This window comes from Archocentrus centrarchus, chromosome 7 (assembly GCF_007364275.1).
Source record: "Archocentrus centrarchus isolate MPI-CPG fArcCen1 chromosome 7, fArcCen1, whole genome shotgun sequence".
NCBI lineage: Eukaryota > Metazoa > Chordata > Actinopteri > Cichliformes > Cichlidae > Archocentrus > Archocentrus centrarchus.
Genome location: NC_044352.1, coordinates 11774548 through 11801004, shown reverse-complemented (window position 1 = coordinate 11801004; position 26457 = coordinate 11774548). Strand labels below are relative to the sequence as shown.

Here is a 26457-nt window from a genome sequence, read left to right as displayed (position 1 = left end):
AATTTCTGTAACGTGACTAAAGGGGTTATGCTGATTTCCCTTCTGATGTTCTGATATATTTTGTTAGAAAATAAAACTGTTAATCACAAAAAAATAATAATTTGCTCCAAATTTGGTATTTTTCTTCATTTGTCAAAACTCCAAAACCACCAAATTCCCCAAGGTTTTTTAGCACCAATAATATAAAGGCAGGCTATAATGGATTGGTATTTAAATACTGACACATTCCATAGTAAACAGGTCTTGCACTCTTGTAATGAGATGGATGTCTAAATGGCTTCTAGCCATAGACTAATGCACATATTTGTGTAGTGGACATTTTCTCCCTTTTACAGGAAAACATTAATTTTGGTCTGCATATTGCACTTGTTAAAATACACGATTTTCCAAACCCAGCTACTAAAAACTAAAAACTATATAAAAATAGGACATCCCATCTCTGCTCCTCAAATTTACCCGACATGGAAGACACACCCTAAAAAAAAAAAAAAAACACATGATGCTCCCTCGGGGGCTTGTCAAGCATACTTCATGCACTTCTTGGAATGACTGAGATGAGAACAGGTCTTGGAGGACAAGCAGGGAGCAGAAGGTAGGGGAGGGAGTGTGACATGTTGACGAGGCATAAGTTGGACACCAGAGTGGCAGACAGAGGGGACAAATGAGAGTGCTGTCACACTGCAAACATTAGGCCTAGAGGAAGGAAGGGAAACTCTGTTCTGCTTTGATAATGAGGTTCCCAAGTCAGAAAAATTACTTCAACTGCTACCATCAGCAATTTCCAATGCACACCAAAGACAGAAAGACATAAGGTCCGTTTTATTTCTGCAAATACAGGCTTACATGAGCCTAGGTCTGCCAAAAGCTAAAATATTTCAATTTATCTTCATTAAATAGTTCCTTTCTTGGGTACTTATTTTAGATGGTTCTAAAGCGGTTTGTGCAGGGACATGTAGAGCACATCTGCGGCTTGATCAGAATTTACCAACCTCCTGTATATTGTATTAGACATGTGACCTATATAAGAAGACAAAGCCTGGATGAAAGGTAGCATGACGAGTCTGAGCAGACTAAGGGGTGTATAATGGTAAAATATAGTAATTTAAGGGGGGGGGGGGGGGGGGGGGGGGGGGGGGGGGGGGGGGGGGGGGTGTTGGGGGGGGTGGTGGGGGTTTGGGGGGGGGGGGAGGTTGTCTTTTTTTTTTTGTTTGGGGGGTGGGTTTTTTGGGTGTTTTTTTTTTGTTGGTGTGGTGGGGTTCCTTTCTCCCCCCTTCTCTCCTCCCCCCTGCCTGTTTTCTGAAACAACACTTTCTAACTTTCTAGCTTATATTTATGATTAATGCTAGAGTGCAGGTCTGTTACATGTAAATTAATGTCTGCTACATTACAGCTCTTGCCAAATGAGATAACACAACACAGATTCGAGGTATCGGCATTGGTTGCCTGTAGGTGCTACTTAGTAGACACAGATCTACATGTTTTAGCCGTCTGTCACCTGGGGTCAGTGTCAAAAATATGTGGACCAACCAGTAATGTGGGCTACTCTTGTGCTTGTTTGCATTGTTGTTGGTTGTGTATCGTAGCCCCTGCTGCAGAGAATATCAAAGTGATAACAAAAAGCAACTTTGTAATGGTGTGAAACAGAGTCACTGTTTGTGCTTCACATCAGTGGTTTTTTTTTAATCTTTGATTATTGTTTGTGCTTCTCTTTCCTAATCCCACTTTTTAAACCAATCAACATTTGACTTATGCATTGGGGATCTCTTGGTGTTGTCTGGAAACATCAAGCGAGTCTCAGTCACCTGCACGCTGGTTGAATTAGCTCTGTTTAGCCAAAGAGCTACACAAACAGACACAAGTGCAGAACCATGAATCTGGCTTAAGCCTATGAGGCCCAGATAAAGCTCTCTGTATTTCGCAGTATACCTGTGTTTTGAATCTCATCTCTGTCGTAATGGTCCCACCAGCAGGGCTGCATTTTACATTCACTGGCAGCAACTGGTTTGCAAACACTGAAGAGGGGAGCAACAGCAGCAGCAGCAGAGATGACTAAGCTTTGCACTGCACGTTTAATTTTTCAGTATACAGTACCAGTCTAAAGTTTTGACTCACCGTCTAATTCAGTGGTTTTTTATTATTTAAAAATTGTCTGCATTGTGGATTAACACAGAGTTCAAGTAGCACACACATCTCAACATCAGCTGTTCAGACTGCCTGAATCTGGACTTTATGGTCATATGGCTGCAAAGAAGGAAGAACAAAAGGAAGAGAATGGCTTGGGCCAAGGAACACAAGGAATGGACATTAGACCAGTGGAAATCTGTCCTTCGGTTTGTGGAGTTCAAATGTGAGATTTTTGGTTCCAAACGCCATGTCTTTGTAAGACGCAGAAAAGATGTGTATTTCCCACTGTGAAGTATGGAGGAGGAAGTGTGATGGTATGGGGGGTGCTTTGATGGTGACACTGGTGGTGATTATTCAAATCCAAGGCACACTTAACCAGCATGGCTACCACAGCATTCTGCAGCAACATGCCATCCCATCTAGTTTGCGCTTATCGGGACCATCATTTGTTTTTCAACAGGGCAGTGACCCCAAACACACCTCCAGGTTATGTAAGGGCTATTTGAGCAAGAAAGAGGGTGATGGAGTGTTGCGTCAGATGACCCGGCCTCCACAATCACCTGATCTAAACCCAGTTGAGATGGTTTGGGATGAGTTGGACCGCAGAGTGAAGGCAAAGCATTCAACAAGTGCTCAGCACCTCTGGGGACTCCTTCAAGACTGTTGGGAAACCATTTCAGGTGATTAGCTCATGAAGCTGACTGAGAGACTGCCAAGATAAAAATTAGGTACGGGAATCAGAGAATAGTCCATATTTCAGCTATCACAATGCTGCCTGTGAAAAAGATCAGACGGCAATGCAGGAATTTTGTGATATGCTGCAAGAGAAACATCCATGCAGTTATAAAATGATTTTTTTTGTTGCGTCAGTCTCCTTCATTGCAACTTTGTTTCCTTTTTTTTTTAATGAAATAAACACTTTCACAAGTACCCACCAGAGTCCCAGTTTGAGAGATCCACTTAGAACGCCTGCATGTTTTTAATAAAAATATCACTATTTGGCACATGTACGTCAATGACATATAACGTGTACGATATATCGGTGTATTACTATTTTTAAATCACAAGGTTCCGTGATTTACATGATTATTTTTTTCATCCAGCTTTCAGCAGTTCAAAAGCCCAGAGACAAAACTTAATAATCACAAAAATAATGGAGAGATTAAAAACAAATTCACTAGATGCAGTCTCAAAATAGCTACTTATAACCTTTTGTTTGACTCTGTTCTAGAACCTCCAACTAAAATTTTAGAACAGCATGTACTGAACCTCTACATCCCCAACCGGTGTGGGGGTCAGCTCTTGCGGTTAGTGGCCAATGCTCCCCTGCTGAGGCTTTTGAAACATCATCAAAGTGGCCTTCCCACAGAAGTCAGTACCAGCAGGAGACAGGATGATAGTATAATGAATAAACATTAGTTTGGCTAACTTCATGGACCAGGATGACAGCAAAGTGGACCCAGTCCAGGCTGATTTCTCAAGTGTCCCTGAAGAGTACCAATGAAGCTGTAGACCCTTAGAAGTTTAGGACAGCATCACTGTTCACCTTCAATCACACCAGCTTACTCTGCACAAACACAGCATCTCTCCAGTGGGTCACTCTCTGCCATTGTAGCACCAATAAACCCTGACACTGTTACTGTGACAATGTTCACCTCTTCCCCTCTTCACCAGAGCAAGCACAAACTGAGATGTGTGAGGAAGAGAAAGGAGGAGGACATAGACCCATTTTTACACACTCACATAGACAGGCATGGCACGGTACTCTCTCTTTGATGCTGATTCAAAGAGACTTGCACACTGAAAACCTCCCATCCTTCCCCTCCTCATGAGATGGTGCTCTGGACCTGGACTGCTATGACTCTTGAGCCAGAACACAGACTGCCTACTAAGTCACATGATGCCATCAACGATGACCCCAACCAGGGCCACACCATCCAGATTTCTGGTTTATTAATAACAAAGCATCAATTATTCAGTTTCATGACCAGGAGTGGCGCACAAACTATCCCAGAAGTGTTTACTTTCAGACATTTTTCAACATCTCAGCAGAGCAAAACAATCCATTTAGTCTAATTAAAATCCTTGAATTAGAATAAATGGAAAAAGCATTAGAACTAATGCAACCCCTTCAGGAGAATGCATGCTCTGATGTACTTTACATCAGCACTAAAGAAAGCCAGCCTTCCCATCCAAATGCTAAGAAGATTAGTCCAGGGGAAACGTGACAATGTACTAAAATAGTGTGCAGATTTATCTACTGGCCTGGGTGCGTTTCCAGCTCTGCCTGCAGAAAATCAAATCATGGCACGGCCAGCATGTTCACCCTGTACACTGCACTAACTGTGAGGACAACACTGTCAGCTGAGCACTGTGCAATCCTCCACATGCAGAAAGGCTGGGGCTTCCCAGGGTAGATGAATGGTATAGGCTTGCGCCTGGTGTAATACTGTAGGTACTAGGGTGAGCAGTTACTTCAGTTGAATCTGTTACCTACGACCTGCACACAAAAGACTCCTGGTCTATACTTATCAACAGCAGGTGAAAATATACAGTTGTGTTGAAATTGGAAGGGATTTAATTTGATCTTCCCAAATGAATTCATTTCAATAAGTCATTTTATAAACTACATTAACATGAATAAACTATAGCCATTCTTGTGGCACTGTGAGAATGTGCCCCCCCCCCCCCCCCCCCCCCAATCGTGTTAACATCCAAGTACCATCTATTATGTTGGTGCATTTTAGTTCAGCATGGTAGGATGTTAATATCTGCTGATTAACATTACACACCACATATTGCATGATAGGAAGGTTCTTTTTTCAGTTATCTGATCATAAAACAACAACTGAAAAATGAAAACTGCTGCGTGATGGTGGCTCTAGATAAAAAGGAGAAATCAAAGTTTCTATTCATCTTCAGTGGGACAAAAAAAACAACAAAAAAAAAGGCCTGTAACCAATGTTACTATCATCAACAAAAATCTCAATCTCATGTTGGTCCCTGAGGAAAAATCAGGGAGATCAACAAAGTCATTATATTACACTGTCTGGGAACCATGAATGTCAGAATTTACAAACCTTTGAGCTAATCCTTTGAAAGCCAGTGGCAGGTTTAAAAGAGGACGTCCTGCATCCTATAGATCTTTCAGATGGGGTCATACCAGACTGATTATAGTAGCTTTAATTGATGGTGTGGTTTGTATCAGCCAATATAATCCTCTACAGCTGGCTGTGTGTTGCCAACAAGTGCACCGTACTTACGGTAAATCAGGTTTTTCTCATGCACTGGAGAAAGACTCATAAATCACCTACAATGTCCCGTGGAAGACAGGCATTTACTAAACCTCTGAGATAAACTTCTGTGACGGGATATGCTGTGAAGCAATGTTTCCTGCATTAAACACCACATCTCAACATAACTGGAGATCACAGACAAATGTGTAGAAAGCAGGAGAGCAGAGAGCGAAGTTAAAAGCCTCCCCAGGTCTCCCAGCTGAGTGGCCCCACAAGCAGCAGCGACAAACCAAACCCAAGCACAGAAAGCCAACACAGCAGTAAAGCAAAGAGGCATGTTTAAAGGAAATGTTTTGGCAGCACTGTGTACACACCTTGGCATTAATATAGGGGTCAAAGGGCCCACAGCGTTTGAACTCTTTATGGTCTACAGAGCTCTGGGAGGGAGGAAGAGAAGATAGGTCGATGGTTTTGGTTCAGACAAGCAATGAACGAATGAGTGATGATCACAAATGAGTCAAACTAAATAAAAAGGAGAAAAAAAAACCAAATAGGTTAATGAACAATCAGATGTCATGAACAGGCAGGGAGAAATGACACAAAATGAAACTAAGACACTTCTTGGTGACTTTGTGCTTGTTTCTGAATGTGGTGTTTTGTTTGGTCAGATGTTTCTAAGTTTACAAAGCTCATTATGGGTCATTTCTCCTCAACTCAAATAGGACAGCCCAGGGATGGTTTCAGTTTGGAGGCAATCTGTGCAGAAAGCAACCAAATAAAATATCAAATATAGGAGTTAAAAACAGTTAAAATGGTTAGAGGAAACAAGCACTTTTCACTCTAGCAAGCTGTCAAAGCACTTCAAGTATCACATTTCAAAGGAGAAGTCAGACTCAAGATGCAGGTTAATGTTAACTCTGCTCACAGTCTTTTCTGACATTCATCTTATTCAAATGCATGCCATGCTGCACTCAAATTTTCCAATCTCTATGTGATTTTTTTTTTTTTTTTTGCAAAAATAATTAGCCACTTTAGTCAATGTGGAAAAGGATGAACTTCATGTAGTTGATGTTTAAACCATTAGAGCTGTCATCTTGACACTACCAGAGATCACAAATGTGCTGAAAAGCATCATTAGTGTAAACGCTGGGGAGAGAACTCTTGCGCAAGGCCTTAATGTGTCCGCTGCAGACATGCACACTGAAAAACAACGTGTTTGTCTGCAGCACCAAAGTCAATCTAGTGGCGACGTCATTTCAGTACTGCTTTCCTTTAACATTTACAGCACAACGTTTTTGACAAACAAAACCAGAACTGTAAGAGTGACCAGCATAAACACATGTGCATTAACACAGAAGGGTAATTGCACTGGCAGACCTGCTCGTTAAGTTTGGGGTGTGAAGGGCCTTGGTGAATAAGAAGTTTTACGATATGCTCGTCTCCTTTCCACGCAGCCAGATGGAGAGGATAGCAGCCCTTGTTGTCCGCGATGTTGGTCAAGGCCTCGTTTCTTAGCAGCACCTCCACCACTTCGCTGCAGGTGAATGGAGGAACAGGGCAGGTTAGAAAATGCCAATAGTAAAAACCACACTAATAAATACACAGAGCCTTAATAAATAGCCAGTCAATAGATTCATTTTCCCCGAGGGACTGTTGTCTGCCAGGGTAGACTGCGTACAATTTCAGAGCATAAACACAACTACTGAAACAAGCATACTGCCTAATTCTAACACCGATCTTACCTGTGTCCATTAAGGGCGGCGTGGTGAAGAGGGGTGTATCCAGTGCTGTCCACACAGTTCACATTGGGGCCTCTCCAGATACTGAAAAGCAGAAAGGACTGTTAGTCTCCCATAACACAGGCAGTACACAACACACATACCACATACCACACACTACACCAAACAAAAACGGCCTATCCCTCTGCAAAGTTTATCCGTGGGTGTGACTGTTTCTGTTCTGATTGCTATCTCAGTGTCTCACAGCTGCATCTAAGATTCAGGTGGCGAGAAACCTTCATGTCTCTTTGTTGAAAAACATCTGAAATGACAGGAATGAAGAAGCAAGGGGCCAAAAGCGCCATTAAACCAGGAAGAAGGAAAAAAAAAAAAAAAAAAAAAGCACTGCCAGCAGTGGGAAGCCGCTAAGATGAGCTCATCTACAATAAGTCTGTGCAACCAAAGCCTGATTATTCTGGGCAAGGTCCTGATGTAGAATAGGCTTTTGTTATGCAATGTAACTAACAATAAACAAAGCCCTGGGACAGAGCCAAACGGCACCGACGGGGTAAAGTGTAAGATAGAGAGCTAAACCACTGCTGGCCTTTCGTTTATTTGAGCTGAACTCAGCTGTCAGCTCAGATTGGTTTGTTTCTTTTAATTTGCAAAGAGCACTGTGGTGAGGAGAAAGGAGAGTGATGACAGGAGGGGTGGACAGAGAGGATGGTGAGAGCAATTTAAAGAGCTAAAAGAGAGACGCGAGGCTCTCCGAAAGATCTTAAAACATCCTAAATAAATCATGTGACTAGGAAATCCCAGCACTGGTGAACCAAATATGTGAGACCAGAGTCATCTGGCATACAGAAAGCGAATTGGAGCAAAACAGCTGGGCCTCGCAGGGAATCAATCATAAATGTAAGAAGATTTGTTAAAAAAAAAGAGATGAGTTTTTTTCTTTTTTACATTTTTTTTTATATATATATATTCTGGGAAAATGTCTGAAATGCAAAACACTGCGTTGACAGCTGGATAGCTTCATAAATTATTACTGGCTTGAATTTTGATAGTAGCAAGCAAGTAACTTCTATGAATGAAGCCTGGAGAGAACTAGGGAAAAGAACAGCAGCAGCTCAGGCTATTTTCAACTCTTTACAATGTAGACACAAATTTAAACACTAGCTCTGGGAGTCGAACACATTTAAAGACACATTATGGATTGATCCGTAACATAATAAGTGTGTAGACAGTGTGGCAACGGGATGCTCAGCGCCCTTATATCAACACCGCTGACAGAGTGTGACTTTGCTCCACATTCACGGCTCGGTTTTGCCGCAGTAATGGCTGTTTTGTCCCCCCTAAAATACATCTCCCATAATAGCTCTCAGAACAGCCTGCAATTACACAGTCAGAGCCGTCTCATTAAATAAGTGTCTTGGAGCGCTCTGTAGCCTCCAGAACAATGGGCCTGACAGAGCGTGGACACACAGAGATGCACAGCTCTACTACTCATAACCTAAGCTGTTTATTTCTTACAGCAGGATTTCTGGGTCTCATCCCGACTAGTCGGGCAGCCATGAAGTGGGACATGAAAAGCAGTGCTAGGAGGAAATACTAGTGGGAGCATGTGGCAAGAAATGTTAGGGCCAGATAAAATTCTGTTCGAGAGGGGAAAATATGCGAGCTATGATTATGTCAGCTTTTCAGGCATGCACACAAATTCACTTCCTGTCTTTTAAATGTAACCGAATGTGCAAACAGCAACGCTGCCCTGCACTTGTCCACTGCACGCATCAAAAGGGAGACCGAAACAGACCTCTAGTTGCTGTCCTAGATAAAGAGTTATGTAACTGCTTAAAGCAGAAATCCCATATACAAATTAACATAAACATGAACAGAGCAGTGACTACAACTGAGGGATTAAAACAAAATCTGCCACAGGGCAGCCATGAGAGAAAAAGAAAGAGAGAGACGCACGATCATGCACCTTTTGGTTTTGCTGCACTGACTGTCATATACAAGTAAACACAAGAGATATGTCCTTTGTACTTTAGAGATTCTGCAATATAAATGTCAGTTTATATTTATGTATCTTGCAGTATAGGCACATCCAGAATTTTGACAACAAATCCCCAAGTTTCAGAAGGAAAAACGTATGCAAGACAAAGCTCAGTTTAGTCAGCGGTATCATGAGACATATAGCAGGATTTCCCTTTCACATTTTAAGTCACCGGTTCTAAAAGCTATATTTTTAAAATGCCTTTGCTTATTGGCCTTCCTCGTCAGTTATGCCATTAGAAAAAAAGAAAAGGGAACTCTAAAAATATCACACAGAAACAAACATTGTTCCACATCATCCTCATGACCCCCAAAATAAATAAACAAATAGGAGCGTGATACGTCCCAAGCCGCATCATTCTACTGCCATAATATTACAGTTCTAATCGGGGATATGGCTGCTCATTAATCCTATCAAAATCACCTCCATGCAGAGGGACTGAAGATGTCAGCTCATTACATTTTCTCACTGTCATAGTATTGCAGTTTGCTATTAACAGAGCTGCCCGCAGCAGCAGCTTTAGGTGCAGTACAAGTGTTACGTCCTCTGAGCATTTTGGCAGCGTGGTACTCAAGGGCATGAGTCAGAGTGGTGCTCGACAATCCACTTCATCCTCTTACTACGGCTCACAACCAACCTAACGGAGGGATGGGGCTTAGGCCCATAGCTGGGCAATGGGCAAAACAGAGTTGATTTGGTTTGGGAGGGGGCATATTCATGGGAACTGACTGAGGAATTCCTGTTTGAAAGGCTGAGCTAATCCTTAATTTGCCTGAGGGAATATCAGCAGGATGAAGCCTAAGTTTGAAAGAGATTCTGGGGGGGGGGGCTGCAATTCTGTTTTGTACAAAGTCTGGCCACAAAGAGCGGAGGAAGGATAAAAACATTTTCCATCTCTCATTTACTGTCTTCATTAGTTTAGCGATATTCGTCACATATACCGAAGAGATGTCTAGAACATTTAGGCTGAAAAAGAAAATTTTGTCTTTTCCTCAAGTCCAGATATCACTGAGCTCACTCATTTATTTCACTGAAGTGTGGTTTTCAGTCTTAAAACTAAATCGAGCCAGTTGGTATGTTTGCATGTGTATCTAAATTGGATTGTTAGATTATGGTAGATCAGGTTTTTATTGTAAATTGAGCTGTACTCAATAATCCAACTAAGAGAAGCAAGTAAAATCCCATTTTTAGTCTGATTGTCTTAGTGCACTGCTTGCTTAATTTTTTTTAAACACACAGTTTACAAATTAAATGTTTGTATTTCACACTAAAGCCAAAAATTCTATTAAAAAAAAGAAGAAAATTCTGTAGTAATCATACACAGTTATAACAATAAAAGATGTGTTATGTACAATTATCATATCAAATTAACTAAAAACAAAGAGAGACTAGAACAATATCAAACATTAACATGTGCACTTTGATCATCCCAAATGTTCAAACATAATATTAAAATCAGGAACTCTGAATAATTCATTGTTTTAACCACTGATAAAAGGGGCTGGGAGATCACATGACTAAATGTGCCAACTAATACTGGGTACAGAGGTCGTAGCAGTAGATGACTCATCTGAAGTTAGGCAGCAAATTGCACCTCTATATAAACACTTGCGTTACTGCCACAATTACATACTGAAAATATGAAACATATTGTTACGGAAAAGCATTCGCCCCCTTCCTGGTTTCTTTTTTGCACCTTTGTCACACTTAAATGTTTCAGATCAAACACATTTTAATATTAGACAAAGATGGCCCAAGTAAATACAAAATGTAGTTTTCAAATGATGATTTCATTTATTAAGGGGAATCCAAACCTAACAGGACCCATGTGGATAAGTACCCCCCCCTTGTTTAATCATGAATTAACTGTGAGTTAACTACTTTTTTTTTTTTTTTTTTTGAAAGCTGAACTCAGTGTCAGTAGCCACACCCAGGCCTGATTACTGCATCAAGAAATGGCTTAAATATTAAATGTCTTACAAAGTGAAGCAGGCTAAAAGATCTCAAAAAGCAACACATCATGCCACGAAACTCAAGAACACACGAGAAACAAAGTCAGTGACATCATCAGTCTGGAAAGGGTTACAAAGCCATTTCTAAGGCTTTGAGACTCCAGCGAACCATGGTGAGCGCCATTATCCACAAATGGAGAAAATTCGGAACAGTGGTGAAACTGCCGCAGGAGTGGCTACCAAAACGACTCCAAGAGCGCATTGACGACTCATCCAGAAAGTCACAAAAGAACCCAGAACAACATCTAAGGAACTACAGGCCTCCGCTAAGGTCAGTGTTCATGAGTTAACCAAAAAAAGAGCCTGGAGGGAAAGAAAAGCATCCATAGGAGAGTTCCAAGGTGAAAAATATAAATAAATAAATAAACAAACTGCTGACCAAAAAGAACAAAAAGATTCATCTCACATTTGCCAAAAAACATCTTGATGCTCCCCAAGACTTTTGGTAAAATATTCTGTGGACTGATGAGACAAAAGCCGAACCTTTTGAAGGTTTGTGTCCCATTACATCAGGGGCAAAGCTAACACATCATTTCATAAAATGAACATCGTACCAACAGTCAAACATGGTGGTGTATGCGTGATGGTGTAATGAACTATGAATTCTGCTCTCTACCAGAAAAATCCTGAAGGAGAATGTCTGGCCGTCAGTTCACGCCCTGAAGCTCAAGCACAAGTAAGACAGTGATCAGAAACACACTAGCATCAGCATCATCTTCATCTGCACTTTTTGTTGTTTTTTTCTTGTTCAGTGAGAGAAATTTGGTCTACTCTGGGCTTGAACAAGGTTGGTCAGGTTCAGTGTCTGACCAAATGCAAAATCTGCCTTCCATTCTGCATCTGAGAGCATCCTTGCCTTTTTTCTCCCAAAACTTTCCCATACTCTTTTTTTTTTTTTTTTTTAGCACCTTGCCCAGGCCGAGCCACCTCACAACTATGTGGTAGCCTATATCTCCATGTTCAATCTCATGCTCCTCCAAAAGAGCAACAAGCTATCTGTGATTCAGTGCTCTTGCCTCCACGAAGTTAACTAAATAGTTACATCAGCAACATGGTTGAAATATCTTGCATCTGCTTCAGAAGTCCAACATCTTTCCCTGTCAGATTTGGAGAGCCATCGATTGTAACACCTGCCAGTGTGTTCCATTTCAGCCTCAGTCTATCCAAGCACGCAGTTACCTCTTTTAAGTCCTAGTCTCTTTCACTGAGTGCACTGCTGCCAGCTCCTCAGATATCTCAAACTTTTTTGTTATCCCAAATATGAATAACTGAGCAGTTTTGTGAACAGCTTTTGTCATGTCTTGCAATGAGAAAAAGCCAAAGCTGTCCCCTCAAATTCTTTTTTTTTTTTCCTCAGGGCATATTAGCGCAGCGTACTCCACCAAACGCTCTTTGATAAACTCCCCGTCAGTGAATGGCTTACTGTTTTTTGCAATTCTGAGGGAAATCACAAAGCTGGTCTTGACTGCTCAATCGCTGAACGCATAAAACTTGGGAAAAAGTCGTTGTTCCTTTTGCAGCTTTGCTAGCAAATCGTCAGATGTCTGTTCCTGCTCTATATCAATCAAGTCCTCGTATTTCTCTGGGTGTTTAGTCTTGCAATGGTGATGCAAACTGTAATCCTTAAATACAGCAATCTGCTCTCCACAAACTAAGCACACGGCTTTATATCTGACTTCAGTAAATGAATACTTAGAAGTCCACGTCTTATTAAAAATTCTACATTCTGCATCAGTCTTTCTTTTAATTAATGTGAGATGGCATCTTTCAAGGCTAGCAAGCTCACACCTCTCATAAACCTTGGTTACTGCACATTTATAGTAAAGCTGCACACACGAAAGTTAGCTAACGTTATGTGTGCAAAAGAGCATAACGTAAAGTTCTGACAGTTAACTCAGATACTTTGAGAATTTTATCAGTTCGAGCTAAACAACTCCCACACACATCTCTTTTTTTTTTCTTCTTTTTCTTCTTTTTTTTAATTGAAAGACCAGCAGTGGTAGAAATGATATACAGCGCATGTAAATGTTTATTCATTAAGCCTCGGGGAACGAGCAAGGCAAAATGCAGTAGAAGCTTTAAGTAAATAAGAACCCAGGTGTGTGTGAACCCAGTGTCAAATAAACAGATTTGCCCTCCAGCCTATTAGCAGTGTAACCACACTGCCAGGGATTAGTCTAGCCCAGGGCACTGAGCCCAGCAGTGACTGGCACATGTCACCCACCGTCAGGGAAATTGGGCTTAATTATGCATACTGCTAGCGGGTGCTGAAACCAGATGCCCTGCTGCCAAACAGTCTACTCGAACATCTACTCCTCAGCAGAGACTGAGGTTCTGGCCAGAGTCCTCCATGCCTGCTGAGTACTACACTTTTCTGACTTAATGAGCCAAAAAAAAAAAAAAAAACTCTGTAAAGATGCTAACATCTAATTGATGTTAGGACTGAAGAGCTATGACTGTAATTAAGTAGTACATGTTCATGAAAGGTTACTACAGATGAGATTACAGGAGGGCACGTCTGTAGCTATAAAGCAGTAAAACAAGTTAGTTGGGACAGAGAAAAAAAATTAGGCAACAAAATTTCAAATGCATGACACAGCTATGGCATAACTTCAACAAGTCTATGACTAACAGGTCTTAAAGTTAGGTGTGAAGAGAGCTTTTTGATCATGTGGTTTATGCTTCTGACCTTTTATGGAGAAGCTTTAATTTTCTAGAATTCCTGGTGAGCCCATTTTTGTATTAAGGTAGCAGATATGGTATATGCATGGCAGCAGCTTTTTGACAGTGTATTTAAATACACTGTTGTACACAATGACTATGGTGACGTTCATCGATTGGTGATTAAGGTGTTTACGTGTATTTTGCCATACACACAAATACAGCTAAATCTGGTGGAAACATCACAGTGATGATGGTAGTGGTAGATGACAGGTTCAGGTTCACCTGAGTTATTACAGGGAATCCTGAGGGGGATATCTCTACAAGATATCACAACAATCTCTCCAATAGTTGTCACTTCACTCTGAACCACAAATGAAAACCTTGCGGTTCTAATTGTGGTTGTATCCTCTGGGGACGAGGGTTGTCTGGCCATAATTTCAAGGGAAGCCACACAGTTGCTGCTGAGATATTTTAGTTTGGATCAAAGCGGTGGGCTGACTGATCGGCCACTTTGATTAAAGCACTTCAAAAAGAATTCTTGAGGCAAGAGCGCTTTGAAATGAGTTAAATAAATTAAGTCTTTTCCATTTCAGAAATCCCAACAAGCGCTAGCGTGTGCGATGATAAACATTTCAACGAGGCTTGTGAACAATATGAATTCTTGTTTTAGTGTTCAAAAATCTGAAACGCTTCAAATCGATCGAAATGCATGACAGACATACAGCAGCTCATTTGGCAACACAGTTGCAACGCACAGTCGTGGTAAAAGCCTGATTAAGTCTTCATGCAACAAAAATACACCACAGTGAGCATTTCACAGTGCAACTGTGTTACAGCAAGAGGCGTGAAGACATGTCATATGCCCACTATGCTCAGAGCAGTCCAGTGAGGGGCAGCATAATCAAGATGATTTACATGCAAATGCTGGTGGTAGGGTAGGTAGGCATAAAAAGAAAATGGACAGAGCAGAATCATATGGAACAACAACATATTTAATCGCAGCCTGTCCTTCAACAATTTCCCACATTGGACACCGAAAACGGATCTGACTGTTTGCCCAAGTGTCCACTGAACATTTTGCTTGAAAGAGAGAGCTCATGTTCAGTTTCGGCTAAAATCACATCGATTGGTAGTTATTTTCAGCTACACTAACGACCCACTTCTTAAAATTGATTTTCTGTAGAATTAGTGTAGCATCTCAGCTTTGTTCAGAAAAATTCAACAGCGCAGTCATTCATTAAATTAGGCGCAATGACTTTTAAAATTTGCATTTTATCTTTTACTATGACACTAATCTTCCCTTGTTCGTGATGATCTATGTGTGAATATGAAAGCAGATGTGGTTTCACAGTTACAGTCTGGTGTCAAACTGCTTAGACATTCTAAGGTTAATCCATTCGAGAGAACTTTGTAAGGTCTTTTTCTTACACTCTGCAGAAAGACCAAAGCAAAGGGGAATAAAAAAAGATTCAGGCAAATTTGTTTCCTGTGTCAACATACCGAGGGCAGTGCCATTAGTCTGGCTCCAAGTACAACATGTTTTAAGTCTGAAGGTGGAGTAGAGGTTGGTGTGGGCCCAGCAGGTGGCCAAGAAGTCTGCTGAGAGCAGTGGAGTGTGAGGTAAAAAAATGACGCCAGCTAGAAGGCCAGGCGTGTGAAAAAGTCTGGTCTGGGGGCTGCAAGCAGGCAGTGAGCACATGTGGGCCTGAGCAGGGCAAGAGGGTATGCCTAAAGTCTCTTTTTATGAATGGGCTCAAAACACACACCATGCAGAGAACTAGCAACCTCATCATCCTTACCTTATATTTGTGTATTTGCAACTATAGGTTTTTCAGTAGGTGGGGTTAAATATGATTCACATAAACACATACACGCATAAGAGTCAGTATATATGTATAGCTCTCATATCAACTTCTGTTTCTTTAGTACAGGAAGAACAGAGATAGAAACTGTAAATAACAGCATTTGTTCTTAGAAACCAGACAAGTTTCAGGACTACATGTTTTTCCATTACTCCACTGAGCTGTACATCAGCCCGTGTAACATCAGCTGAACCCATGTGAGAACTCAGCAGATACTGATTGTCCTGAGAATACAAAGGGGGGGCAACACACATAGTCTAGAGGCTACCCCTTGCTAAAGACAAACAGTGGTGTGGGTGGTGATAACATATCTAAAAAACTCCTGCTGTATGTTACATGTCAGCAAGCACAACTTTAGACAATGCCCAGATCTGATTCTCCTATCCTGAGACAGTTTTATCCTTACGTGTAAAAACTAGGGATTGTGAAAATTTAGGGCTGATTGCCGCTATTTAAAATATATATTCAAATTTGCTGATAAGCTGATAAGCAGATATCATTCAACAATGCAGACGCTGAGTGTCAGTGTCAACGTGTTGGTATCAGTGTACTTAACTGTTAGAAAATATTAAGAAATACTGTGAAATAGCTTGATTAAAAATCATTTCTATTGTAAACATTCCTTGTTTGGCTTCCTTACAACTATATTTTCATTTCAGACAAGTTCAAAGCAGCCTTTTCCCGACAAAACTAATGAAGAACCCCCTGACCCACTTGGATGACATCTATTTTTAGCCAGCCACCACTAGTTTAAAATATGGAGAGCTACATACTGCATGGAAAGGATGCTGTATTTGTCAGTTTCTGCTCCCATCCCTCACACATATGTGGAATTCATCACTGCTGAGTGCCTTTCAGCCTGCTTTCTCAGGCTACACAAACACGAGCCGGAAACATAACGCACAGAGCAGAGCATCCCAAACTCAGATGCTCCCAGAATGCTAACATGGTGGTGTTAGATTTCCCAGCTACCACTGCTCCCTCCTGGGTTGAAGCAGCTACAAATTCTTTTAGTTCAGAGGTCAACAAATGATGAAATGCGACTGCCATGCCTGCCGCTGGCCCAGCTTTCTACCAGAGAATAATTTGAGGCTCTTCCCAGTATTGCAAAAGTAGAAACTACCTTCTTAACACGATCTTTCTGCAGAAAATGCAAGCACGGAGACATTCTGAATGTCCGGCTTCTATCAAGCACAGCTAAGGACAGAGGGTGTCCAAACCCCGCTGTGAGCCTGTCATTTTGTACACACATCATCCCTGCATCGCATCTCACACACACACTTGCACACCAGTTGTAATACAAAGAGAAGCTAGAGGGAATAGTGTTTTTAAAAAAGGACAGTACACGCTAGTTCTCCTGCAGCATACTCTCTCGGCTGACAGCAGTCTGACAGCATGGGTCTGCTTGGGATGAGCCAAAAATTGCGGATGTAATGGGATGGAAAGATCTGGAGTTTTGCCCAAGCCTCTTAAAATGCTAACCAAGTATCAAACTGATGATCCTAGCGAGCATACTGAGAGCAGAAAAACATCCCTTAGGGAAACTATATTTCAAGAGACCGTCGTGAATATCTTAAGCTGATGTTTATCACCAAACACTGAAAAAGCCCCACTTGTTTCAGTCAACTTGAATTGGAAACATAAGCCTAAATGAGAACTCTTCTTAATAGGTGGTCCAATTCAATCCAAATGACAGCTCAATTTTCTTTGTAAAACTAAAAAGTATAGAAAGAATGGTCTTTGGGGGCTGAAATGAATATGAAAAGCACCATTCTACGCTTTGACAGTGGGACAAAGGACATAGCTGTGGAGCTGGGAGACGAGCTCTCATCTGGCTAAGCTCTCAGAGCGTCTGTCCAGGACTCCATGCATTCCTCTGTTAATTTCCCCTCAGTGGGCAAGCACTTTCCCTGCCAGGGACTTGTCTTACCTCCGGTCTAACTGCTGCAGCTGCCTGTGTTTGGATGACCTAAGCCAGGAAATACTAGTGTTGATCTCTTCCTGTACACCTCTGGGATCAAAACAGGTCATGGAGCCCCTAATAAAAATTACAGTATGGAGGAAGAACCAGCAAATATATGTCCTAAAAATCAGTTCATCCTGCGTACTTATGCATCAACAGAACCACAGCCGCCACTGTGCTGTTGTACTAACAAGGTTACATTGTGACCTTACTACTTTTGGAATCCCTGCCCGGCTCATTTTGGTGTTAATGGAGCACCATGGAACAAATGTTTGGGGCGGCGGCAGTGTTAAACACACCGGGGGTCAGTGTCTATACCATGGCAACGGCTGGGATGCAGCCTCCTGGGAAAGCAGACATTCCGCAGAGCAGAGCTACACAACGGCCTGCTCACAAAAACACTACAAGTCGTAACATGCGTTCCATTCCAGAGCAAAAATACTAACAATCTAGTAGAAGGGCATACAACACAACACTTCAAAGAATGGGACTGAAGCTGATTCGTTCACTCATCAGCATCGCCTGTGGTTTCATTTACATGGTAAACAAGTAGGTTTTTCAGTATATTCGGTGCACAGGGTCAAATATCCCACTACTAACAGTAACTGACAACATCAATAACTCTCATCATATGACTGTTTAGGCTGAAAAGGAACTTAAATTAAGAGAAAGTGTTATTACACAAGCAGAAGTGAATGGACTGGGAATAAAGCACAGGTACAAATATCTACAGGCTGACACAATGAGAACAGGCAAAAAAAATTGCCAAAGAAAGCTGTCTTACCCACAGATCAAATCTCCTCTGACAGGATTACAGGCCTACACTTTCTAACAATGGATGATGAATAGGTTGCAAAGAGATTTTAATAAGGGGGGGGGGGGGGGGGGGGGGTGGAGCACACGTGCACACAAAACCACAGCCTGTACCACCGTACCAATCCACTGTAATGCCCTTAGATATACTGACATTTTCATTGTGGAAACTTAATCAAATGTCATACACAAACAACCCCCCCAAAGCAGCCAAAGTCAATGCTTGTGCAAACTTCTTATAAAGAGCCTGTCTAGTAGTCTCAGGTGTGCCCAGCCAGAAGCTTTTCAGATTTACACACTGCCTATTCATTCATTTCCCCCAAAGTCTAGCCAGTAATTTCCCAGAGATCCCATTGCCAAACATTGATTGCTCAAGACAGAATAGATGCCACAATGAGCTCATCAGTCCACCCACGGAGCAGCGAGGAAGAGAAGAGTCAGCCTTCACTGCGTGACATTTCTGAATTGGATTTCCAATTAGGAGGATTTAATGTAATAATCTCGAGCAAATTTTGCAGTCTCCACTAAGTAACACAGTGGTGCATCACCTCAAGCTTTGCCTTAACACCTCTCTCTCAGAGGAAGGCGGCTGTTACAGGGGGTCCCAGGGGAGCAACTTTATATGATTGACATACACTTTAGCACAGATAGGCAACCTGTGGGTTTCTGACAAGCAGCATTTTAAAAAGGCCGTAAGCTTTATATTTTGAAAGAGTCGATTCTTTCTCAACAAAAAGGCTCTTCTTTCCTTCCTTTCTAAGTTTTAATATTGCATGCAGCACACTGGCTGTCTCAACCATAGAAACTTTATGAATAAAAACCAATATCTGTCCGCACAGAGAAAAACAACAGTCAGTGCCAAGCCTATAATACAGATAACATACACAGCATCAAATGAAACTGAACTTATCTGATCTTTTTTTTCCCCCATCTTATTTATTGTTACCATCATCTGCACAAAGTTACAGGGATCTTACACTTATATTAGGATTTGGCTCCTTATATATTTTAGCTTCCCCCACTGTGTGTGGTTATAGGTGATTGAGTCTTCTTCTGTCCACAATCACTGTCAATTGCAGACACGTCAGTGTGGGCAAGCATGGCAGCTACTTTATATAATTCTAGGCTGTGTTTTCGGTCTTTAATAGTGACCTCATAACTACTAAAGGCAACCAGAGACGGCAAAAGGGAACACAGCTAAATCTTTCTAACTATATCTAGTGGGTCTTTTATAGATGTGAAAAACCACATCAAATGTTTACCTCACCAAGGACTTCCTGTAACTACTTAAAAAAAGAAAGTAATATTCCTGGCTTACAAATATATTACAAATATCAACAGTAATTAATAGGGTTTTATACTTGCGGCTAAAAAAAAAAAAAATATATTTCCTTAAAAAATAAAGCTAATTTTACTTAACAATGAGTCTCATGGTGACAAGACACTTCCACCAGTGAGTGTTCACGTCTAGACTGCACGTAAGCATTATAATTAATAACAGAAATGTATCCGTTTCTTTAAAGCACTCGTGAGCTGATTTGTTACCGATTTCTCTACTTAAGTTGCACAATTGCCTCCCAGGCTGTTTGTGCACATTACAGTAGAAATGGCAGTAACACAAGAGGAGGTGTAGGCTAACAAAGAAGCATGCCAGTGCTTGGGCGCTGCACTGGTTTAGCTTGTGATTATTTGACAACGCAAGCAACCATGCACACATGAAACACCGTTTCATGTAGTAACAGTAAATGATTGGGCAATATTTGGCAGGGGCAATGCTGCTGACTGTCTCCCATTTAGTCAGAGCCACCTCGTCTGGGCTTTCCCTAAGCCTACCTGAGAAGACTGGAGAGCGGATGAGAGGAGGCGCCGTGGCCACCGCTGTTGCCGCTTCCACCGGTCCCAGACGATCCGCCAGCGGACTGTCGCTTCCCGGATAAAAGCTTCTCCACAGCAGCCAGGTTTCCCGTGCGCGCCGCTTCAAGAAGCTCCTGCTCCTTTCCCATCGCGGATCCCAGAAAGAAATCAAAGGAGGCGCGGGGAAGAGAAGGAAAAAGGGGAGGGGGGGTTGGTTGTGGGAGAGAAATTCCTGTGTGATCCTCTCTTTCTCCCGACCTCAAGTTATTCCTCAATGCTGCTAAGTGTGGAGAGGAAACAAAAGCTTCCTCCGCCGCAGAATCCGTCCGTCCCGATCTACGGATGCTGCTTGCGCTCACGGGAGTGAAAAGTTTCCCTCAACAGCACGGCACCAGCAACGAACAAACTTCCTCTGACCAGACCGCTGAGCGTCGTCCGTCACTTCCTCGAAACTGCCCTTTCTTTCTGCATCTCCAATCCGAAACCCTTCAGACGCACACACAGACACACGCACTTGCACACCCCCCCCCCATCACCGCCGCCCTTGCTGCTTCAAGCAGGAGCTGCACGGGTATAAGCAAGATGGCGCGTTGGTTAGATTGACGGGTAGGATTTACCCATCCAGTGCTTTTAAGATCTGTTTGCCTCTTACCTCTGGTATCCACAGCAAATGTCCAAACCTAGTCCCCTAATTACTTACTAAACGCTTTATAAGTCGCTGGTTGTAAATAAATAAATAAATGCATAAAAATAAGGAAACGAATTATCCATAAATTTAATAACTGTGAACTGCCCATACTGTCTATGGATCTACCTGATACTGGCAGCGAGGCGATTCTAATCGTATTAATGCCAGTCAAATTTATAAACATTTTACAGCATTTCAAAGTATTTCGTCCGGTGACAGCAGATATTCTGGCGAATAATAAAGAAAAACCCCTAGGAATATCCATCCATCCATTTTCTTCTGCTTCTCCAATTGGAAGAGGCGAAGGGAGGTCTGTCCCTAGGAATATAATAGCCTTTATTTATTTAAGACACATAAGCCATTTACAACCTCAATTTTAACTGAATATTGTACTTTAAGATTATGAATACACATTAAAACAGCTTATTACTAACTTGTGACTGTTGCTCCCATAGACTGCCATTGGTCACTTCAGAGGAGGCGGAGTTAAAGTTCCCGTAAAACGGAAACGGAAATTCACATGCTATGTTAGCAACATTACCAGGAAAAGTAGCTTTTTGAAGAATCGTTCCTCTTACGTTAGGTGGCTGCATATGTGTAATTCAGAGCTTACGCGTTAAACTTCATGTTTTTTTGTGTGTGTCTATTGATGTAAATTATATAAATGCGTTATGTGTTAGCCGCCGGTAGTTACTAGCTATCGTTAGCGTAAATTCACGGTCTGGCTGTTGCTGCTGCTTTGTTGACGCCTAGCTGCGGAGAAGGTATGTGCATGATTCTCTGTTTTCTTCTGTTATATCCAGAAGCTGGTATTAAGATCTTTGTGCCTTATTTCGGGGCTATCCAGCTAAAATTTTTAAACTGGAGTTCAGCTTGTGAGGACTAGATTGGTCGATTTGTAGCTATTTGGAGAACTGTCTGATCAACTTCTTTGATACTTTGCAGAATCTGAAGCCAGATTAGTAATATGGCAGACCCTGCACGGATCAAGACCGATGATATACCTGAGAGGACAACCTCTGCCGACGAGAAGCACCTGAAATCAGAGGAAAGTGAAAATGCTCCTGTCACAGAAAAACCTGCAAATGAAAACATAGAGTTGTCTTCGCAAGATCAGCCTAAAGAGATTAAACATGTGAGTTTTGGAGCTTCATTCGCATTTCATTCGCTAGGAAGGTATTCAGATGAAGAGGTTCGCAAAGAAAAAGTGGGTTCGTCAGCATGACGAAGAAAGTAGACAAGAGCACTGGGAGGTTAGATGTACAGCAAAGGCTTATAGTTAGGCTGGACACTAAGGAAGGAGAAGAGGACTTGTATTGACTGGCTAGACAGAGAAATCGATCTGGAAATAATGTGCAGCAGGTTAGGGTGATTAAGTATAGAGATGGAAATGTGTGTGTTGAGAAGATGGAAGGAATACTTTGAGGAGCTCATGAAGAAAATTGGAGAGAGAGTAGGACAGTCAGTGAATTAGGGAGTGCAGAGGATTAGTTAGCAGAAAGTGAGTGCAGCTATGAAGAGCGGAAAGGTGGTTGGTCCAGATGATATACCTGTGGGGGCGTGAAGATGTCTAGGAAGGAGGGCAGTACACTTTTTAAACAGATTGTTGAACACAATCTTGGAGTGTGAGAGGACGCCTGAGGAATTGGGAAGAAGTGTACTAGGACCAAATTTCAAGAACAAGGGTGATGTGCAAAGGTGGGATAAAGTTACAGAGGGATAAAGTTGATGAGCCATACCATGAAGATATGGGAAAGAGTAGTTGAAGAGAGGTGATGATGAGTGATCAGCTGTATGGTTTCATGCTGAGAGAGAGCACTACAGATGCGATGCTTGCTTTGAGAATGTTAATGGAGAAGCATAGAGAAGGTCAAAAGGAGTTGCACTGTGTTTTTGTGGATCTAGAGAACGGGTATGATAGGGTGCCAAGAGAGGAACTGTGGTACTGCATAAGGAAGTCAGGACAGAGAAGCATGTGAGAGTGGCACAGGACATATATGTACAGCGTGACAGTGGTGACATGTGCGGTAGGAGTGACAGATGGGTTCTTGGTGGGGGTGGGGTTACATTAGAGATCTGCTCTGAGTCCCTTCTTGTTTGCAGTGTAAGAAGAGGTTAACAGATGACGTCAGGCAGGAGTCTCACTGGACTATGATGTTTGCAGACAACATTGTCTGAGAGTGGGGAGCAGGTAGGAGAGAGCCTGGAGAGAAGAAGAATGAAAGTCAGTAGACGCAAGACAGAATGCTTGTGTGAATGAGAGGGGGACAGGTGGAAGTGAAGATGCAAAGAGCAGATGTAGTGAGGGTAGATGAGTCTAAAAACACCTGGGGTCTGCCATCCAAAGCAATGGACAGTGCACGAGAGGCGAAGAAGAGAGTACAGGCAGGATGGAGTGGGTGGAAACGAATGTCAGGGGTGATTTGTGACAGAAGGAGAGCAAGAGTGAAAGGGAAAGTTTACGAGATGGTAATGAGACCTGTTATGATTTATGTTTCAGAGACAGTGTTGATGATACCAAGATCAGTGGAAATGACCAAAATGGACAGGACTAATTGTTTCAATTTTATTTTGAATTATCTTACTACAGTGAAATGTTACATTAACAAAATCATTTAATTGACTGTATACGTACACAGAACGGGCAAGAAGCCAACAAAATCTTAAAACCTGTAACTGTGCTGTGTTTGTGGTTTTACAATGGTGACTCTCTATGTAGTGTCTCAATAATTTTGTCTTCCACTGGATAGGAAACACAAGGGGGAGAAGATGAGGAAGAGGGAACCTCTGGCCAGCCTCCTTCTAAAAGGTTAAAGGTAGAACCCGAGAAGAAAAAGGAGAAGCGCCACAAGGTTGATGAAGATGAAATACAGAAGATGCAGTAAGACTGCCAGTTTTAATCTCACAGAAGATCATTTCTGTTCTTGAAATAATTTCAATTGCCAAATACACAATAATTCTTTTTTTTTTTTTTTTTTTTTTTTTTTTTTTTTTTTTTTTTTTTTTTATAAAGGGTTTTGGTTTCATCCTTTTCTGAAGAGCAGCTGAATCGCTATGAGATGTACAGGCGTTCTGCATTCCCTAAGGCTGCCATTAAAAGGGTAAGTTGTTGTTGTTTTTTTTAATAGACTAAGTACACTATATTGCCAAAAGTATTCACTCACCCATCTTAATCATTGAATTCAAGTGTTCCAATCACTTTCATGGCCACATGTATAAAACCAAGCACAAGTATGCAGACTGCTTCTACAAACATTTGTAAAAGAATGGGTCGCTGTCAGCTCAGTGAATTCCAGTGTGGTACAGTGATAGGATGCCACCTGTGCAACAAGTCCAGTTGTGAAATTTCCTCACTACTAAATATTCCACAGTCAACTGTTAGTGGTATTATAACAAAGTGGAAACGACTGGGAGTCACAGCAACTCGTAAAGTCATAGAGCGGCGTCGGTGGATGCTGAGTTGCAGGGGTCACAATCTTTCTGAGGAGTCGATCACTATAGACCGCCAAACTTCCTGCAGCCTTTAGATTAGGTTAAGAATAGTGCATAGAGAGCTTCATGGAATGGGTTTCCATGGCTGAGCAGCTGCATCCAACTTTACATCACCAAGTGCAATGCAAAGTGTCGGATGCAGTGGTGTAAAGCAGACCGCCACTGGACTCTAGAGCAGTGGAGATGTGTTCTCTGGAGTGACAAATCACGCTTCTGTCTTGCAATCCGAGTCTGGGTTTGGCAGTTGCCAGGAGAACGGTACTTATCTGACTGCACTGTGCCAAGTGTGAAGTTTGGTGGGGGGGATTATGGTGTGGGGTTGTTTTTCATGAGTTGTGCTTGGCTCCTTAGTTCCTATGAAAGGAACTCTTAATGCTACAGGATACCAAGACATTTTGGACAATTTCATGCTCCCAACATTTTGGGAACACTTCGGGGATGGCCCCTTCCTGTTCCAACATGACTGCACACCAGTGCACAAAGCAAATTCCATAAAGACATGGAGGAGTGAGTTTGGGGTGAAAGAACTTGACTTGCCTGCACAGAGTCCTGACCTCAACCTGACAGAACACCTTTGGGATGAATTAGGCCAGCCTCTGAATTACAGAAGACTGGCCAGGCCTTCTCATCCAACATCAGTGTCTGACTTACAAATGCGCTTCTGGAAGAAAAAAAAATATTCCCATAAACACACTCCTAAACCTTGTGGAAAGCCTTCCCACAAGAGTCGAAGCTGTTATAGTTGCAGAGGGTGGGCCGACGACATATTAAACCCTATGGATTAAGAATGGGATGGCACTCGAGTTCATATGCGTGTGAAGGCAGATGAGTGAATACTTTTGGAAATATATAGTGTATTTTAAAACCCTGAAAAAGATATCTTGATCTCATATCTTTTACTTTATTATTCGTCCATCAGCTCATCCAGTCCATAACAGGGTCATCAGTGTCCCAGAATGTGGTTATTGCCATGTCTGGTATTGCAAAGGTCTTTGCTGGGGAAATCGTTGAGGAAGGTGAGTGGAGATTTACAAAACCACAATCATCCAGACTAAATAAACTGAACCATACAACACATTCAGTTGAGCTTATATGAATTATAGTTTCATGAGGTTGTTTCTTTGCCTTTACAGCACTGGATGTTTGTGAGAAGTGGGGTGATACACCACCACTTCAGCCTAAGCACATGAGGGAAGCAGTGAGGAGGCTGAAGAGCAGAGATCAGATTCCTAACACAAAACACAAGAACATTCTCTTTCACTGACACACACCTGAGCTGCAGCTGGTATGAGGATGATGGAGTGATCCCAGTGATTTAATCAATGGCGCACAATGGAAGACTCAACATGCAGCCGCTTTACACACCCTGCAGCCAAGTAGGCAGTGTAGTCCCAAAGTACAGTTAAGACAGCTGCAAAATAAAGTTGATTAGATTTGCTAAGGTGAACATTTTTCTCATCCTTCAGTGTTTTCAACAGAATGTTGAGAAATCATGATTTTAATTAACCTGTTTTATATTCCAGTCAACATTTTTTTTTTTTCCTTTCTTTATGGAAAGTGTCATGACTCATACATTTGAAAACCTTCCTATCTTTTAAGCTCCTTCCTCTCCATAGTCAATAGTATTACATTACTTCATGTCACACCCCCCTCCCCACTTGTTTGACCATGAACTGGAAATAGTTTGGACTCAAGATAGTTAAATCTTTTTCCAGAGTTACTGAAAAGGTCCTTGAAAAACTAGGTGCTTATCATTCAGGTTATTTTAATTTTCATGTGTTGTAAGTTTGTGAACGGGGCTCAATGAACTGTGTTGAAATTGTAATTGTAAATACTTAGTTTGCATCACACTTGTAAAATGACCAGAATGTTAATTGGAACAGTTGAAAGTTTTTGTATATGTTCAGACAGTGTGAATTCTGTCACATACAAACATGCGTTCACTCAAAAAATAAATAGAGAACCAAAATGTGTT

At 41.8% G+C, this 26457-nt stretch overlaps 2 protein-coding genes across 9 annotated transcripts in view; one reads left to right on the top strand and one right to left on the bottom strand.

Moving 5' to 3' along the window:
- The window catches only part of anks1aa (ankyrin repeat and sterile alpha motif domain containing 1Aa), a 67653-nt gene extending 46871 nt beyond the window's left edge, over nucleotides 1-20782 (bottom strand). For 7 of the 8 annotated variants that reach the window (XM_030733143.1, XM_030733147.1, XM_030733148.1 and 4 more), the window contains exons 1-4: nucleotides 20282-20782; nucleotides 7103-7183; nucleotides 6738-6894; nucleotides 5735-5797 (exon numbers count right to left, since the gene is read on the bottom strand). In XM_030733143.1, coding sequence (XP_030589003.1) covers nucleotides 5735-5797; nucleotides 6738-6894; nucleotides 7103-7183; nucleotides 20282-20451 — 471 coding nt within the window. In that variant the 5' untranslated portion in view covers nucleotides 20452-20782. The remainder of the gene's footprint in view (nucleotides 1-5734; nucleotides 5798-6737; nucleotides 6895-7102; nucleotides 7184-20281) is intronic. The other variant, XM_030733151.1, reaches the window with a different exon arrangement.
- A 700-nt stretch (nucleotides 20783-21482) lies between these two features.
- Nucleotides 21483-26451, top strand: taf11 (TAF11 RNA polymerase II, TATA box binding protein (TBP)-associated factor). Its single transcript, XM_030733214.1, has 6 exons — nucleotides 21483-21754; nucleotides 21936-22125; nucleotides 23741-23871; nucleotides 24004-24091; nucleotides 25402-25498; nucleotides 25616-26451. The coding sequence occupies exons 2-6, from the start codon at nucleotides 21958-21960 to the stop codon at nucleotides 25744-25746; spliced, it is 615 nt and encodes a 204-aa protein (XP_030589074.1). The 5' UTR covers nucleotides 21483-21754; nucleotides 21936-21957; the 3' UTR covers nucleotides 25747-26451.
- Nucleotides 26452-26457: the final 6 nt, after the last annotated feature.